The sequence below is a fragment of the Narcine bancroftii genome, chromosome 6 (genome assembly GCF_036971445.1).
Source record: "Narcine bancroftii isolate sNarBan1 chromosome 6, sNarBan1.hap1, whole genome shotgun sequence".
Taxonomy (NCBI): Eukaryota; Metazoa; Chordata; class Chondrichthyes; order Torpediniformes; family Narcinidae; genus Narcine; species Narcine bancroftii.
In genome coordinates this window covers 88,680,357-88,697,940 of record NC_091474.1, presented here as the reverse complement: position 1 = coordinate 88,697,940, position 17,584 = coordinate 88,680,357, and the positions used below count along the sequence as shown (strand labels likewise).

General features: G+C 40.8%; 1 protein-coding gene across 3 annotated transcripts in view; it reads left to right on the top strand.

The window, feature by feature from the left end:
• Positions 1-17,584, top strand: part of LOC138736324 (wings apart-like protein homolog) — a 150,319-nt gene that overhangs the window by 51,648 nt on the left and 81,087 nt on the right. For 2 of the 3 annotated variants that reach the window (XM_069885641.1, XM_069885642.1), the window contains one exon: positions 4,167-5,219. In XM_069885641.1, the coding sequence (XP_069741742.1) occupies positions 4,167-5,219 (1,053 nt within the window). Of the gene's footprint in view, positions 1-3,522; positions 3,894-4,166; positions 5,220-17,584 lie in introns of those variants that run through there. The other variant, XM_069885643.1, reaches the window with a different exon arrangement.

The following is a 17,584-nucleotide window of genomic DNA, read 5'->3' as shown; positions in this document are numbered from 1 at the left end:
AAAGCTTAAAGATAGGTGGTATATTAAATTTATAATACCTTCTTGGCCAGCCATTGATTTGGTCCTTTTTTTAAATTTATCATTACCCTCCATTGCTGAAAGTTTAAAATGGCCACGAGATCAGTGGTCCCTCATGTTACAAAGTGTCATTAAAGGGAAAGCACAGCAGGCTGACTCAGCCCTTACTACAGAACAAGCTGGTAATTATGAGATAGTAAAGAATGCCTGCTTAAAGCTTACGAATTGGTTCCAGAAGCTTACAGACAAAAATTCAAGACTTTGAGGAGATCAATGAATCAATCTTATATGGATTTTGCCTATGAAAAAGCTGTGTAAAGAATGATTACAACAGATTAAGAGAACTGATATTAGTTGAAGAAATCAAAAGATGTTTTCCTAATGATATAAAATCATACTTAGATGAAAGAGAAGTAGGAACTTGAGAAGAATCTGCTAAGTTAGCCGATGAGTATGCTCTGACCCACAAGGTTAAGTTTATACCCAATGTGGTTCATCACAGTAAATTTGAAAATAAATCAGGAAAGAATGTAAGAATTAAAGATGAAGGGAAGCAGGAAAAGGAAAAACCTTCAGGCCCTCTTTGTCATGGTTGTAGAAAATCTGGTCATGTGATGGCAAATCGTTATAAACTAAAAAGAGGCAGCACTAGATGCCTGTATTCAAAAAGATAAGAGACCTGGAAACAGGAAGTTTCAGATCTGCTGACAACATTAGGAATGTGTTTAAATATTTTGTGTCAAAGGATTTGATTTCAGTAAAGGAAGGAGCACCACAAGTTCCAGTGAACATATTTCAAAACTCTGGGGCAGCCCAGTCACTTGTGTTGAACGGTGTTTTGGGGTTTGGTGATGAGACTGCCATGGGTGAAATAAATTTAATCCGAGGTTTGGGAGGTGAAACAGAGCTAGTACCTTTGCATAGAATATTGTTGAAGTCCGAAATAATTAATGGGATGATTACTATCGGGATTTGAGAGAGTTTTTCAATAGATGAAGTATCATTGATTTTGGGGAAGGACTTGGCAGAAGTTCAAGTGGGTCCTGTGGTGAAAATGACAGAAGCCAGTTATTGATGAGATAAAGACTGATTTTGAAATCTATCCAGCCTGTGCAGTGACTCAGGCAATGGCAAAGAAACTTGATAAGGAAGACAAAACTATTGATAGGGCAGCACAGTTTTTGATTGTGTAGATTTGTCAGGAACTTTTCTTGTTGACCTGGATGTTGATGTTGAACTTGAAAGTAAAGATTTTTCTTTATCACAAAAGGAGCTGATGGGCAAACAGATATTAATCTTGCTGAGGTGAGAAGCAAGGTTTAATCTGAGGAGGAAATTGAGAAAGTGCCATTTGGATATTATTTTAAATATGGTGTGTTTATGAGAAATTGGAGACCAAGGGATATGCCTGCTAATGAAGAATAGGCAGTTATTCATCAGGTTGTAGTTCCTAAAGCATATAGGAATTATATTTTAAACTTGCCCCATAGCACACCCTTGGGTGGTCATTTTGGAGTAAAGAAGACTAGATAAAATAACAAAACACTTTTATTGGCCTAGTTTAAGGGGGTACTTTGTAACTTTTTGCAGGATGTGTCACATTTGTCAGGTTGTGGGTAACCCTAATTGGCCCACCAAAGGCAACATTGGCAAAAGGCATACCTGTTTGTGGAGAACTTTTTTCGAGGGTTATTGTGGTGATAAGTTAGATCATCTCCAAACCCAGGAAAATGAGAAATTGAAAAAAAAAACTACTTTTAAAATTGACAATTTGTTTCCAGATGTGCCTCAAAGAAAGTTGGTGATTTGTCATGTGTGGATGTAGGAGAAGCTCATCCCATAAAACAACACCCCTATCGAATAAACATCGAAAAGAGTAAAATAATGGATCAGGAGGTGGCATACATGTTGGAAAATATTATTAGACCTTAGAACTCAAATTGGAGTTCTTTTTGTGCTCTGGTACCTAAAACAGATGGAATTGTTAGATTTTCTACAGATTACAGAAAGGTTAATGCAGTAACCAAAACAGATGCTTATCCCATTCCTTGAAAATATCATTGTATTGACAAAAATTGGGAAAGCTAAATTTCTTACCTCGGTGGATATGTTAAAGGGTTACAGGTGCATTCCACGAACCGAAAGAGGAAGGGATTTTTCCGCATTTGTGACACCATCGGGGTTGTATGAATATAATGCATACGTTGTGGCATGAAAAATGCCCCAGCGAGGTCCCAAAGGATGATAAATTCTGTTCTTCAAGGTTTAAAACATACACTTGTTAATATTGATGTCTTGATCACAAAAAGTGGCACATGGGAAGAACATCTGATGGAATTGGAGAAATTGTTTGCAATATTATCTGAAGCAAACTTAACTATAATTTTAGCTAAAAGTGAATTTGGACGTGCTACTGTGTCATACTTACGACATAGAGTTGGACAGGGCAAAGTTGCACTTAATCAAGCGAAAGTGCAGGTGATTTCTGAATTCCCTATTCCCAATGGCAAGATGGCAGTGAGAAGGTTTTTTTTTGGGAATGACAGGATATTATAGAAAGTTTTACAAGAATTTTGCTGAACTTGCTCTTCCTTTAACCAATCTCCTGAAGAAGGAGGAGAAATTTGTGTGGACAAAATCTTATCAGAAAGCTTTAGAAAATTTAAAAGTGATATTGTACCGTAACCCTGTTTTAAAATCTCTTGATTTTGACGAATCATTTTCTTTAGCTGTGGATGCGAGTGAAGGAGCAGTGTTATTCCAAACGAATTCCCCCTCAGTTGGGTGGTCAGCAATTGATGGGGTTAATGAGTCTTTGAAATCATGGGGTCATTGGGATCAAGTGGGGGAAGAGTATGTTATTGCTCCATGTGACTCTTTGAACCTGCATCTCAGAAATCTTGTTACCCATTGCATTTCTGTACATTCAGCTCTTGCATATCATTAGCCACCTCAAATATCTCATCAGTAATTCAGTATTAGTATTGGAATGCTCATAATTGTCTTGCAATGTTTGGCAAAAGTAGAGATTAAGACTGGAGCAGATAATGTGTATGAGAGATGAAAGTGGCTTTGTTGGCAAACTGAATTTTTACCAGCTGATGGTTGATATTTTTTCAGGGGATGCTGAACATGTTCCGGGACATTAGCCTGGATACTTAAAAGAGGTATCCGAGCCAATATTTGTGAACACTTTGAAATTTATGGGCTCATAGACAAGCAGTTTGGTGTTTTGAGAAGAATGAAATGTAGCAACCTGCAAACTTCATTCAGAAATGGAATGTGCATATTGAGCCTGATGTTGCAAAATGTATTACAGATATAATGCCTATGGCATGCGCCTCACTTGAAGAATTTGTCTTTGTTGAAAAATTCGAACTATGACAAAGTAGGTTAATGTCACTAGGTGCAGTAACATTGTCACAGAATGAAACGTCGAATGTCTACTCTGTTGAAGATTGTGGATTCTGATGCTGTCATTTGTACAGATCACTCAGGGGACACTAGGTTTGAGAACTATGGCTGAAGAATAGATTTTCTCTCAGCCAAGTGCACGGAAAAACAGTTAATGAGTTGCTCATCGGTTAACCAGAGTCATTAGAATTTTTTGTAAAGTTCCGGTTAAGGAGAAGAAATCTGGATTGACCAAACTACATTTTGTGGATGGATGACCAAATTGTTTTTGTGAATTGTGTGGGGATTTCACCTCATTTTGGCCTTTCACGTCCTGCCTTGGGAACTCATTCTTGGGTGACATTAGACTTGCTCTTCCAGATGAGAATGATTTCAAAAGACTGACCTGAGTGGGAAGAAATTTAAAATTGGCATTTCATGCCAGCTGTAATTAAAAGAAAGGAACGGAAAGGAGCACAGTGGTAAGCACAAATCTTATCGTGCCAGCAACCCAGGTTCAAACCCGGCGCCGTCAGTAGGAAGTTTGTAAATTCTCTCCTTGACCTGCATCAGTTTTTGTCAGATGCTCTGGTTTCCTCCCACTCTCTAAAAGCGTAGAGGGATTGGTTAATTGATGTGTTTGGGGGTCATAGGCTCGTGGACCGGAAGAGGTTGTTACTGTGCTATACATCTAAATTATTAAAAATTAAAGGGTAATCTGCAACATGTAAACTGAGATGTGTTTTGTTCTGCAGGGGTAAAGCACCAGGATCCATTGAGAGAAGAAACTGAGAAAAATAATTCTCCTAAGAACAAGAATGCAACTGAAAATGAAAAGAAAGCTGAGGTGGCCAGTGTTGGGCAGGCTGGCATTAAAGAAGATGAATCACCCTTTTGTAGTTGGGATGAGATCATGAAGAGCTCAGGGCAACCCTCTGAAAGCCATCAGAGGACTGAATTCCAACCATGGGTTGGTGGACTTAGCCGGATGCCCTGCGTCAAAAATGAGGCATCTGATGGAAGGCAAGGCAGGCAAGGAGATACTTTCTTAAACCTCAATAAGCCTCTGGAACTAAAAGGTAACCAAGGAAATTCTGAGCGGGCAGAATACTCCAGCAACAAGGACGAGGAGATGGAGAATGATTCCCAGCCACTCAGGTCAAACTGCAGGACATACTGTCGCTCGAATAAAGGTAAATCAGGAATTGCTGGCACAACAAATTTTGATAAAATAATTGATGGCACTGGGCAATCTGCTCCAGCTGACCTAATGGCCAAGGACAGCTTAAAACTAGACACCAAAACATCAGGGACAGCGGGCAAGCCATCCACGGCTCGGACTGCAAGAGACACCATTACCTTGCCCTCGTCTTATCTATCACCGTGCAACGTCACCCTTCAGGACACCACGGACCGGTGTGATGAATTCACAGCCAGTCCGGCTGACATGGGAGAAGCAGGCCGCCTGCGGAAAAAAAACGAAGCTGCCACAGGGAAGACTACTGTCCGGTTTCGGCCAACCCAGTTCAAGTCCAAAAAAGACGCAAAGCTGGAGTTCTTTGGGTTTGATGACCAGGAGGGAGAGGAAGGTGCTTTCCAATCAATGGGTGGTGCCGCCAACTATAAGATCAAGTACTTTGGCTTTGATGATCTGAGTGAAAGCTCTGATGAGGATGAAGATTCTGACTCAGAAGGCAGGCACAAGAAAAAATCTTCTATCAGGGAGGGTGACGTTATCGATCTGTCAAACTCCGAATCAGCAGACTCTCAAGGAAGCCAGTCGGTGTCTCAGGATGGCACAAATACAGGTGGGTGAGCATTCAAAAAATGACATGGAAATTCATCAATATTTTAGTTCTGCTCGTGCATGATAGCTAGAAGTCAGTTTTGACATCAGTAAAGATCCAATTGTAAGTTGGAGATATCTTCACGGAAAAGGCAATTCAAGAGCTTCAGCTATTCCACTATTCAGTTGGAATTGGATCATGGGTTATGTGTTTCTTAAAATTAGTAAAAAGTGGAGAACATGAATGCAGTAAAACTATAACATTGGATAACAATTTTTTTTCGTGAGGTTTGCTTTCTGAAAAAAATTGGGGATTATGATGGACAACTTCAAGCTGAGCACAAGATAATTTCAGATTTACTGTATCACGTAGGAAATTGGAGAAACATTAAATTAACTTTTATTGAATTTAGCATGTTTAATTGGATGATGATGCTGACCTAAAAATGTTTTGCTGCTGATTTTCAGTTGTACTCAACATCTGATGCCTCTCAGGTCAGTGACCAACAATAGCGATGATGGATTTCAGTTGCCCTGATACCACTTTTCTGTGTTCCAATGTCCGGGTGAAACCTTACACCATGTTTATTACTGACTACACCAAGATCAGCAGGGAAGAAGTCTAAATGCAAATGCAGAAATGAATTAAAATGATGACAGGAAATCACAAAAATAGGTTCATCTAAAAAACCCTACATGCTAGGAAATTTTAAGGTTATTTTCATGATCAGCAGCCCAAATATATCCAAAAGTGTTCAGGCATCTTTGGAAGTTTGGTGCCAGATTCGCAGACTGTATGTTACTCCTATTGATAGCCCAACATATTGCTGTTTCACTTTACATTACAAAGTGGTATTATACATTTTCCAGTTAGTTTAAAGGGAATGGCAAACTTCTATGTTTTAATTGTGCTGGAAATCTTGAACACTCAGGACCCTGGCTTCAGCCATAAACCAACCCATGTTCCTCTTGACCACACTGACCTACACTCCAGATCCCAAAATCACACTCTGGCCTAAGGTGTGAGTTTGATGCTGAACTATTGGTGTTTGCAGACAGTTGGATATCAGATTAGCACAATTTAACTGTATTCAAAATATAGTGATAATGTTCTTATCAGGGAATGTAGAACAGAACTAAGCATATTGAAGAAGATAATCGGCCTAGTTGTTGTTAACTTTGCCTCATGTGAAATTAAAACTAATTAACACTAACATTTGTAGTCAAACATTTATGTTTTTCTACTTGTGATGTCACACCTTTAAAGCTTTTGTAATATTCTAGTTCATCAGACAGTGTATTCAAATTAAACCAACTGTGTGATATTTGTAAAATATTTGCTGGGCTCAAAAGCTTGTTCAAAAATTCTTATCCGTGTCAGCTGGTTTTTTTTTAATTAACCTAGAGTAACTGCAATTGAGAAGTGATTTTCAGTTTGAATAGCAACCATTAAATAAAAATGGAATACTGTGGGCAGCATAGTAGTTCAGCTTAGTTAAACGGTACAGTAAATTGCTTCTCATGTTTTGGTGAATGCTAGGATAGATCTTGATGATATTTGAAGATTATTTGCAGGTTGAACCTCTATTATCCAGCACTCTGTGGTTCAGCAACTCCCATGTTTTTAATCTGCCACCGTTGCTACAAACTCCTTACAGACAGACAACACGGGACTCAAATCCAGGTCCCGATCACTGACATTGTAAAGGTTGAATCTGTCGCGATCAGGGCTGGCGTTTGAATCCCACGCTCTCTGTAAGGAGTTTGTACTAACGGTGGCAGATTCAAATTTTACAGTACCAGCAATTGGGTCCAGGATTTGCATCTGCGCTGTCTGTCAGGGGTTTGTACTAACATCCCGATCGCTACGTTAACAATGCCGTCCCACAGTATTATTTCCTGTTTTAAGCTTTGTTCTACCTTTGATATGTTACATGGGGGTCCCCTTAGGGGTCAGTTTCTGTTTTCCAGAAATTTCTGTGGTCTGGCAATGGCCAGGTTTATCTCCCCCTGATTGCCCAATGATTGAAGCCTCCACTCGCTCAGCCCTGTACCTTGCACCACCACTCTAATTCTTTTGTTGGTGCATGTCTAGCTTCCTGAACCCCATCAATGGTGTCCATGTCGTTCATTAACAAAAACAATGGAGGCATTCACCGTTGAGCATTTGCAACAAGATTTTTAAAAAATTCTGTAAGTAACTCAAAGACAAGATGGGTGTGGATTGAGTCTGGGTTTCTTGCCCTTGCCCTTCCATATTGATAAAATGGAGAAAAGTAGAGGTCTGGTGAGGTGTGACCAAGAGGAAAAACAAGGAAGAGATGGGAAAGGTCATAATGGGAAAGAGGGAATAAAATCTAAGGGAGGTGATTGAGGTTGGAACAAGTGGGGAAAAAGTAAGTGAAAAGATTTAATTGACCCTCTGCCTCTTTCTCGTGTGCTCTCCCTCTTTCTTGCTTTCTTTTATAAATTTTCTCACCCTGTTTATTCTGCTTTAACTGCAAGTTAAATCTCCCTGTTCTTTCTCCAATTATTCTGAGTAACTAAATTTCACCTTCGGTCAAAGTTGAACGCTGCAAGCTATGTAGCTGTATGTTGCACAGAGGAGTTCATATTTACAATGGATCAAAACAGTTCCAAACATTAGTGGGATTGTTATTAAACAATTTTAGGACACAATTGTATGACCAAACTAGATGAATTGTATTTTATATGGCCATGAAAATGTCAAAGGATTTAAATTTGTTTCTATTTATATGGGATTTATTTTAATAATGTTGCAGTTCATTTAAAAATGTTATGGAATGAAATTTGCTCAGTAAATAGGGTAATAGTCATCCAATTTTTTCTGTAAGCATTTGAAAACTGATGTCAACAATGCCTTTACTTGTGTGCACGTGTCAAAGAGGGCTTTAAATTAAACATTTTTTGTACTCTCAGTGAGCACCAGTACAGTAATGAAGCTATTCTTGATGAATTAGGAGGACTGAATGCGTTAGTTATCATGGGTGCTGGATCCTGTAGAGAGTTCAGTGAGTGAAGCCCAGCATTGTTGAAATTTTGAATCCTCTTGGTTCAAACTAGTGATCCTAGGATTTTAATGCAAAGATTGAGGAGACAAGATGACAGAATTTTTTTTAAAAGTCTGAATAGAGGGAGTTAAGAACTATATTAAAATAAATTAGTTCTTGATTGCCAGCAAATTTATGTCCCTCACTTTTAGATGTAAATGATTGGAGGATTTAAAAAATTTGCCTGAAAACGTGCAATTAGGCTGTAAAAAGTTGATGAGAAGCCGTCCATAGTGGCAGGGTGATTAGAGTTGCTGCATTACAGCTTCAAAAATCACTCCTTGTGAGTTTGTGTGCTGACAGTGCATTCTTTTTGTTACTCTCCCTGTGTGCTCTGGTTTCCTTCCACGTCCAAAGATGTTTGTTGATTGACTTCTGTAAATTATCCCTCTTGTAGATGGGCACTAGGGAATTGAGTTATTTGATGGACGCTTGCAAGAGAATAGATTACAGAAAGCAAGGTTAGGGAAATGGAAATGGAATTGAATGAGTGAGTGCCAGGGTAGCACGGTTAGTGTAGCGGACAGCACAATGCTGTTACTGAGCCAGCGACTGGGATTGGGCTTCGAATCCCGTTCTGTCTGTAAGGAGATTGTACATTCTACCCGTATCTTCCAGGTACTCCAGTTTCCTCCCATTCTTGAAAACATACCAGAGCTTGAGGCTCAATTGAGTGTAATTGGGCATCAAGGGCTCATGGGTCGAAAGGGCCTGTTACTGTGCTGTATGACTAAATTTAATTTAATAAATAGGTGAAATGGACCAATGATATGAAACTGAAGTAACCAAGCGAAGCTGGTGTAAGTTTCTGACATGATCAGACAAGGTTTGCTGTACTGAGTACGCAGCAAGATAATTGAGGTTTTTTTCCCCTCAATGTAGCCAACGCTGGCAAGCTAACACTTATTGCTGATTCGGAACTGCTTTGGTAGGGTGGTGTTGGACAACTGTTTTAAACCACTTCTATTCTGCATTTAAAAAAAACCAAATCTACAGCAGTGTTAGGTAGGGAGTTCAAGAAAATCCTACTTGGCTTTGATCAGGAACAACATGAATCTGGTTAGAATGCAGGAATTGAGGGTAATATTAACCTGGCTGTTCTAGGACGACAAATGTTTTTTGCCTACTGGATTAATGGCTTTCCAGAAGAAAGAATAAAGTCAGTGAATGGGTCAAATTCACGGATATCTTCAAAATCTCACACCAGCAGGGCATGATACCCACCTGTTTCAAACAGGCGTCAATCATATTGGGGATGAATAAGCCTACAGGTGCCCAAGAAGAGTGTAGTAACCTGCCTTAATGACTATCAACATCAACAGTGATGAAGTGTTTTGAAAGGATAGAGATGGAGCATTTCAGCTCCTGTCTGAGCGGAGACATGGATCCATTCCAGTTTGCCTATCATAGAAACAGGTCTGCGGCGGATGCCATCTCACTGGCTCTACATTGAAGGGAAATGTTTTACAGTCCAGAGGAGAGATTGTGGCTTTATTGAGGTGGAATGTATGGGCAAAATCAATTCCTTTCACACCATAAATCTTTGATCTGTGAACTTCTCTGACCTCAAGCAGTACAAATAGAATATCTATGTAGAAATTACAGACAAGGAATGATTCTGCAATGCTTTCTCAATATGTGGAAGAAATATTCCTCCATTCTGTCAAGCATTGTTGTGAGTTACGCTGCAAATGTAAATTTGAAACAGATAGTGAAAAACCTTCAGTTCTTAGGAAACCATCTAATGTCGTTCTGTTTTTAAAAAATCAGATCCAAAAATATAAATTTTGTTCAACTACTTAACAAGGAGACATTGGAAACCAGGACACCCTCAAATAGGGCTACTCCAATTGACCAGAACCCCTTGACAGACCCATATCAGTTCCTCATGGGCCCACAATAGGCCAGAATCATTTTTACGATTGTTATTGCTCACCTCCACTCCATAGAATTGCCACAGAATGATCTTATCCACCACACCCTCCCCTTGGAGCAGGCCAATTTGTTCACTGGTTTTAGATTCAGAAAAGACCCAGACTGACTAACCATCATCTACTGGGAGACCGGGACTGAGTTTCTCCACCAGGACAAAGTTTGCTCCATATTATTCATGATAGATGCTGCTGGTCATAAGGGATATGAAGCTGAATTCCTTGTTTTGGGGGGGGGGGGGGGGGGGGAGGTTTAAGAGTTGTATGCAGCCAAGGAACTGGGAACTATTATTCAGAGATGAAGAGAAAGTAAAGTATTGGCAATAATTCACACCATCCAAAGTAGTGGAAATGATCAACCAGCATGTTGATGTTCCCACCACCAACTCGGATGCATGCACACCTACAAGGGAGAATGGCAACATTGGCCTTGAAGTGCTCCGTCGTTGAGTGCACAGTATTCCAGTGGGTATAGATAGTCACTATAGCAAAATACTGGATATTCAACTACCACAGCTCAAATAGTGGGGCAAATTCCAATGAACTATTTTTAATATCATACAAGAATGAAGGTCTCAATGGGAGAATAATGTCCGAAGCTATCCCACATAGCCAGCAACTGGACAAGATTTCCACCACTAAACTTACAAATAAAAATAGAAGAGATAGGAAATATCCAGTTAACTACCGATGACGGACACACAATTAATGTTTGAAGTTGATGACCTTTCAGAACAGTGTCTTTCTCCACAGATATAGTCAACCTGCAAACATTACAGCATTTTCTGCTGAGGTTTTTCATTCCTAGCACCTAAACTGGAAAAGAAAGATTTGGGCAAATTTTAAATTGTGGAAAATTAAGAAAAATCTGCTAAAGTAGTCAAAACAATTGTCAAACCCTCCTCATTCTAACCTTTCGGGGTATCGCTTACAACAGACGTCATCAACGAGCTTCAAAACCTGGACATTAATATGTAATAATTGTACCCACTGGCACATGATGAGAAAGGAAACCATGTTTGCATTTTGTCTAAGTTTAAAAGTACCTTTTGATGGTACAATGTAGAGACATGTACCTTTCTCTACAATATGATCCAGTCCTCCCAAGAGTCTCAATTCCTCTTTAAACCAGTCTCCTGCTTGCTTGGATGTGAGGGAAAGCAGCGTCTCCATTGCCAAATGTCCCGTCTGTCCAAAAGAAAACAGATTCAACTCTAAAAGCAAGAAAAGCACAGCTTATTCCCACATATACCTTAATTGTACCAGGTGCCACAAAATAATAATATTCTGTCAGGCAGCACCAGCAGTAGGACATCAGATATCCACAACCACATTACTGTTCGACAGCAGATAACATTGCATCTCTTCTCCCCTCTCCCAGTTTGACATGTCCTTAACCTGACCATTGAGTCTATGGTACCTATGAATCTGCTCAATGCCTCCCAAGTTTGATCATCTTCCTCTCTGGCTTTCTGTGCTGTTAGTAATTAAGAAACTCTAGATTTCAAACTACTTATCCCATATGGTGCAAATCCTGATGTATTGGCCTTAGTTTTTAATGTTCAATCTCTTTAGGATAGGTGACTGGTGATAGATCCAAAATTGTGAAAATGCCAGTGGGCCAGAATCCACAATGCCAGCCACATTTCAGTGGACCCAGAATACAAACCTGCCTGTTCCCTCCTGTCTGATGCAATTGTAAATCTATCATTTTTCTTTTTTTTTTTAAATTTTTTATTTTTCACACCATAAATCATATTAGCCATGATATACACTTTTCTTTTTAAATCTATCATTTTCAACCGGAAACTAGATAGGGCTCCCTGCTCTACTCACTTTACATCTACGACTGGTGGCTCAGTACGATGATAACAAGCTACAAATTTGCCTATGATACCACAGTAGTGGGTTTTATAAAGGATGGGGATGAGTCATCATTCAGGATGAAGATAGGCTTCTTCAGGTGCATTCTTTGCAAAGAATGCGCCTGCAGAAGTGGATTCAGACCTGTGGAATGGTCGTTCAGGTGTCAGTGCTGAAAGCGCAGCGCTAGCCATCTGAAAGTGACAGCTTCACAGGAGGTGCCTCAGAGTCCGCTCCGGCTCCCGTCCCTTCAGGCTGTCAGAGCTGGGACAGGCGAAGTGGGCTTTCAGCGAGGGGATGTCCCCACACTGATCCACTGTGGCGCGGCCTGTCCCCGCGCTGACAGTCCGTGCCAGCCGCCCCACAATGTGGGGAGCTGATATAGGGCTGTGAGGAGAGAGCGGGGCAGCGGGATCAGTGTGGGGAAGTCCCCGCGATGACAGCCTGCGCCAGCCGCCCCACAGCGTGGGGGGTGATATTGGGCTGTGGGGATAGAACAGGGCAGCGGGATCAGTGTGGGGACAGCCGGGGGGCAGGGGCAGCTGGGAGGGGGCTGTCAGGCGCTCGCCAGCTTATTGTCATCCCCTTAGCAGCCGCATTCAGGCGGCTGCATTCAGATGCCGGGGGGACCTCAGTGCTCGGCGATTATCCCTCCCAGAGGATGGTTACAAAGCTCACCTCCCATGTTCCTCCTGCGCTTTCAACTGGCCTTCGAACAGCCGTATATGGGCATAATATGCAGCTTTACATCGGGGGATTTTGGCCACCTGAAAGTGCCTATTGAAAACCTGGCTGAATGATGCACCAACACCAGCCTTGCATTCAATGCCACCAAAACTAAGGAGCTGTTTGTTGACTTCAGGAAAGGAAAACCAGAGGTGTTCAATCAGTGATCATTGGGGGAATCCAGGGTGGAGAGGGTGAGCAAATTTAAGTTCTTCAGAGTCACTATCTCGGAGGAACTTTCCTGGACCTAACACATCAATGGCATCATGAAGAAAGCATGTTCACACCTCTATTTCCTCAGGAGTTTGTGGAGGTTTGGTATGAATTCAGAAACCATGGCAAATTTTTAAGGAGGTGTGGTAGAAAGTGTGCTGACTGGCTGTATCATGGACTGGTATGGAAATACCAATACTCCTGAGCATAAAGCCTTTCAAAAGGTAGTGGATACAGCCCAGGTCATCACAGGCAAAACCCTTCCACTATTGAGCACATCTGCAGTGAGTACAGCCATCGGAGAGCAGTATCAGTCATCAAAGACCTTCACCACCCAGTAAATGCTCTGCTCTCGCTGCTGCCATCAGGAAAGAGTTCTTGCACCACCATGTTCAGGAACAGCTGCTACCAACCCCCCCCCCCCCCCCCCCCCCCCCCCCCCCCCACCCACTACCATCAGACTTCTCAGCAACAAACTCAATCAAAGACTCATTTAAGGACCCTGACTTGTGCACTTTATTGCTTTCCTTTTTTGTTCTCTCCATTGCAGTTTGTTTACATTTGTGATCTGTTTACTGTTCTTTTATTTGTTTACATGTTTATGCTATGTACAGTTTAATTTTTGCACTACCAATAAGTTGTAATTCTGCAGTGCCCGCAGGAAAAATGAATCTTAGGGTTGTATGTACTCTGACAATAAACCTGAAATCTGAATAATTACTTGCATCTCTCGTGAGAAATTTGCTGTTTTAAGAAACCACCAGAACTATAAATTCGGGAAAATTGCAAATTTCATGCAGTCGTTTAACCTTTTTTTCCTACATTCTCCACTTGAGATGGACACCAATCAAAAACTGGGGTGAAAATCAAAAGTTTGCAGATGCTGTGATGTAGTAAAAAACGCACAGAGGCAAGGTTAGCAGAACCTTTTTTTATTGGAAGGCTAAGAGGAGACTTAGTAGAGGTCTACAAGATCATGATAGGGTGGGGGGGGCCAGTGCCTATTTCTCAGAGCGGGAGTAGCAAACACAGAGGACATCTTTACAAAGTGAAGAGAGGGAAGTTTAGGGGAGACATCAGGGGTAAGTTCTTTTCATATACAGAGTTGTGGGTGGCTGGAATGTCTTTCCATGGATGGTGGTGGAGGCTGAAATATTGGGGGCATTTAAGAGACTCTTAGGCACATGGATGGAAAAAAAATAAAGGGTTACGTGGTAGGGAGGGTTTAGTACATTTTTTTAAGGAATGTATAGAATAGCACAACTTTGAGGTCCAATGTACTGCAATGTTCTAAATGCTTGAGGAACTAAGCGGTCTCACAGCGTCCATTGGAATACTATTGACGTTTCAGGCCTGAAGCCTTCTTCAAGGAATAAGCAAAGAACTTGTTCCTTGAAGAAGGTCTGAACCAGTGACAGGGACCTCCCATTGGCTAACCCTTTCAGTTATGTGTCCCACTCCCATACTCACATGTCCATGGCCTCATGTGCTATTCCATCAAGACCACCTGTATATTGGAGGAACAACACATAATTTTCATTGGGGTACTCTCCAACTGGATGCCATTAAAATCGAATTCTCTGGTTTCTGCTAACCTATTCTCCTTTCTCCCTCTCTTCCCTCCCCCCTGCCTTCTTTCCCTTAGCTCTCCACCCCCTTCCCTCTATTTCACCTAGCCATCCCTCCTCCCCCTGCTTGCTGCTGTGCCCTCCCTTCCTTCTCCACTTATTACCTCCTGCTTTTGGGACCATGCTCCTCCCCCATCCCTACCACCCTTTATGTTCAGACGCCTGGCGTCATTTTTCCATACCCTAATGAAGGGCTCAAGCCTGAAACGTTGGTAATGTATCTTTATAAAGTACATGGTTTGACCTGCTGAATGTCTTCAGCATTGTGTTTTTACTTCAACCTTGCTGTCTGCAGACTTTCATGTTATACTTCTTTTACCTTGAAGAAGGGCTCAGGCCCAAAAATCACTAATATATCTTTACATCCTATGTGCGCTGCTGAGACCAGCTGAGTTCCTCCAACAATTCTGTGTTTTTTTTAACTAATCAGAAATTCCATTGTTAAGATTTCCATTAGCAATGTTGTCAGGTTGATGGTGATATTTTTATTAATGCATGTGATGAATTCTTCTATGCCCCACCAGATAGTCATATAGGCCATATATAGATAGCGCACAACATATTTTGACCTAATTAGAGGCTGACTTCAAAAGGTGATGTAAGCCTCTGATCAATTTTTTTCCCCTTTAATGCCCCCAAAAAATTTCTTGCTTGCAATTATCATAATCTTGTCAGAACCTGTTGTACTTAAATTAGAAGTTGCCTTATTTCTAACAGAGGCTGCTTTGAAAGGATTTTGCTATCATTAAAGTACTTTGGGGTGTTTTCAGACTGTGAAAGATGCTGCAAATATTTAAGATCTCATTTTACAATGTGACTTCAGGAATTTGCGCCAATTTTTAATAGAGATTCCAACCAAATAAATTGGGAAAATTTCCGTTTGCAAATAAGACCACAATGCCCTATAAAATTTGCTGACTCTTCTCCAGAAGAAAATTACGACTTCATGAAATGATTAAGAAAACTACTTTGGTAAATTTGTCGAGGGAAAAATATTAGTCAGCAAGAATATCCTTTTATTGTAATCGGCAGAAAATAAACATAAGCCCTGAATCATAAATAGTTTGGTCCATTGGAACATCACAACGTGCCATTAGAAGAGCATCGATGTGCTAAACTTTTTATTCCTGATTTTCCAGATTAAAGTTACAAAAGATGATGGTAGAAATTTGGGCATTTCACCCTTGAAGGAATGAAAGATCGTTTTAGAGAATTAGTTGTTGAACCTTAAAAGCACAAATCATTTGGGTGAAATAATAATGAGCTTTAGGGTTGATTACATTGAATGATTCCTGAAGAGGTAACAAGAGTGACCCAGATTGGCTTTTATCATCCACAAGTTAGGCCTTTTTACACAGAAAACCCACTTAATTGGTGTGTGACAACCTGTCTTTAAAGGCAGCTCAGGTTGTTTATACTGAACAAATAAATGCTGGGTCAGTGCGACCTTTTGCATAAGCAAACCTTTTGCATAAGCAAACCTGCATCCTGTAACAAAAGGAGGTGGGACCTGTAGCATCACAGTGTCAACATCCTATCTGAAGTATAACATACATGCTGGGAAGTGACTAAGCAAACCTTGACCCTTTTAGACAAAAGCCATTCCGAAACACATTGGCTCTGATGCAATTTCCCATGGTAGAATCAGACATGGGGTGAAAATGACACCCCCCCCCCCCCCCACCCCATCCACCTTTGTTGTATTTATACAGGTAGGTGAAACAGTTAAAAGACAATTAATTCCTGTGTTGTAATGGCTGTGTAAAAGAGGCTTGAAATTGTCCAAAGAAATTGCCAACTGGATGTATCAGACACACTCAACAACAAAAAAAAATCAATGCTGAAAACACTGAAGGGAAGCTTGTACCTATCCTGTGGCAGTTGGAACGAGGTACCAAGCTGAATTCCACCTTCCAATATATGGCAATAGATCTCCAGTTTATGGCTGATCATGTACATTTATCCTGTAACATTTATGTACAGTAATATTCATCCTGCATGATTGATGCTGATTGCTTAATCTGTCTTTGTTTTTAAATTACCCTATATAAACTTCAATAATTAATCCATGAAATTCAGAGTTCTTTCACCTGCCACATTCCATCCAATGTGACTTGATGCAATGATAGAGTGGAACATTTTTACAGAGTTCTATTGAATATAGATTATTCTCCATTAGAGACAAAATTGCAGTGAGACCACCTACACTAGAAAAACTTCTGTGAATGCTGCACTGCTGAATCGACTTGTATACCTCTGAAGAAGTGAATTATGGTGTTTACTAAAGAGAGACCACAGAATTTAAAAAAAAAACAATTCTTGGCTGTGCATGGAGCAGAAATGGTTAGATTACCACCTAAATTGGGAAGGGTTGTGGCTGTCATGTGACAGCACTGCTCCCTACCTAGTCGAGGACACACCAGCTCCACATCAGTCCTGCCCCACCCATTAGTGCACTCCTTGCCATTGGACCCATGTAAATTACCTGGACCTCCATCCTGCCTATACTTGGCTGTTGTAATTGGATCAACTCTCCTGCCACCAAGCCATAGTCCCTGCTAACGACCTGGGCTGGACCCTCCCTCTTTACCAGCTTGAACCACCCTGTTTCACTCCAGGCCTAGAAACGTCCAAGGGCACTGGAGAAACTGTAGGTAAGATGTGAACTGTTAAAAGGGTTGGGAGCATTTAATTAGCGTAGCATAGAGCCGTGCCTACACTGAGTCAAGGGATGGTGGGGCATTGTAGTAATTTTTCCTTGATCATTGTATGTACCAGTTTATGTGTGTGTGTTTTGTTTTACACTATTTTTCCCACGTTTGTTATTAAATGTACAAGTGTTTCAGTGCCAATATTACTTTCCCACAGCTGCTGTAAACTCTGTGCGTGCGTGCGTGTGTGCACGCTACATCTGTTACCATTTCCCACACTTGACTTCTGTAAATAAAACCCTTC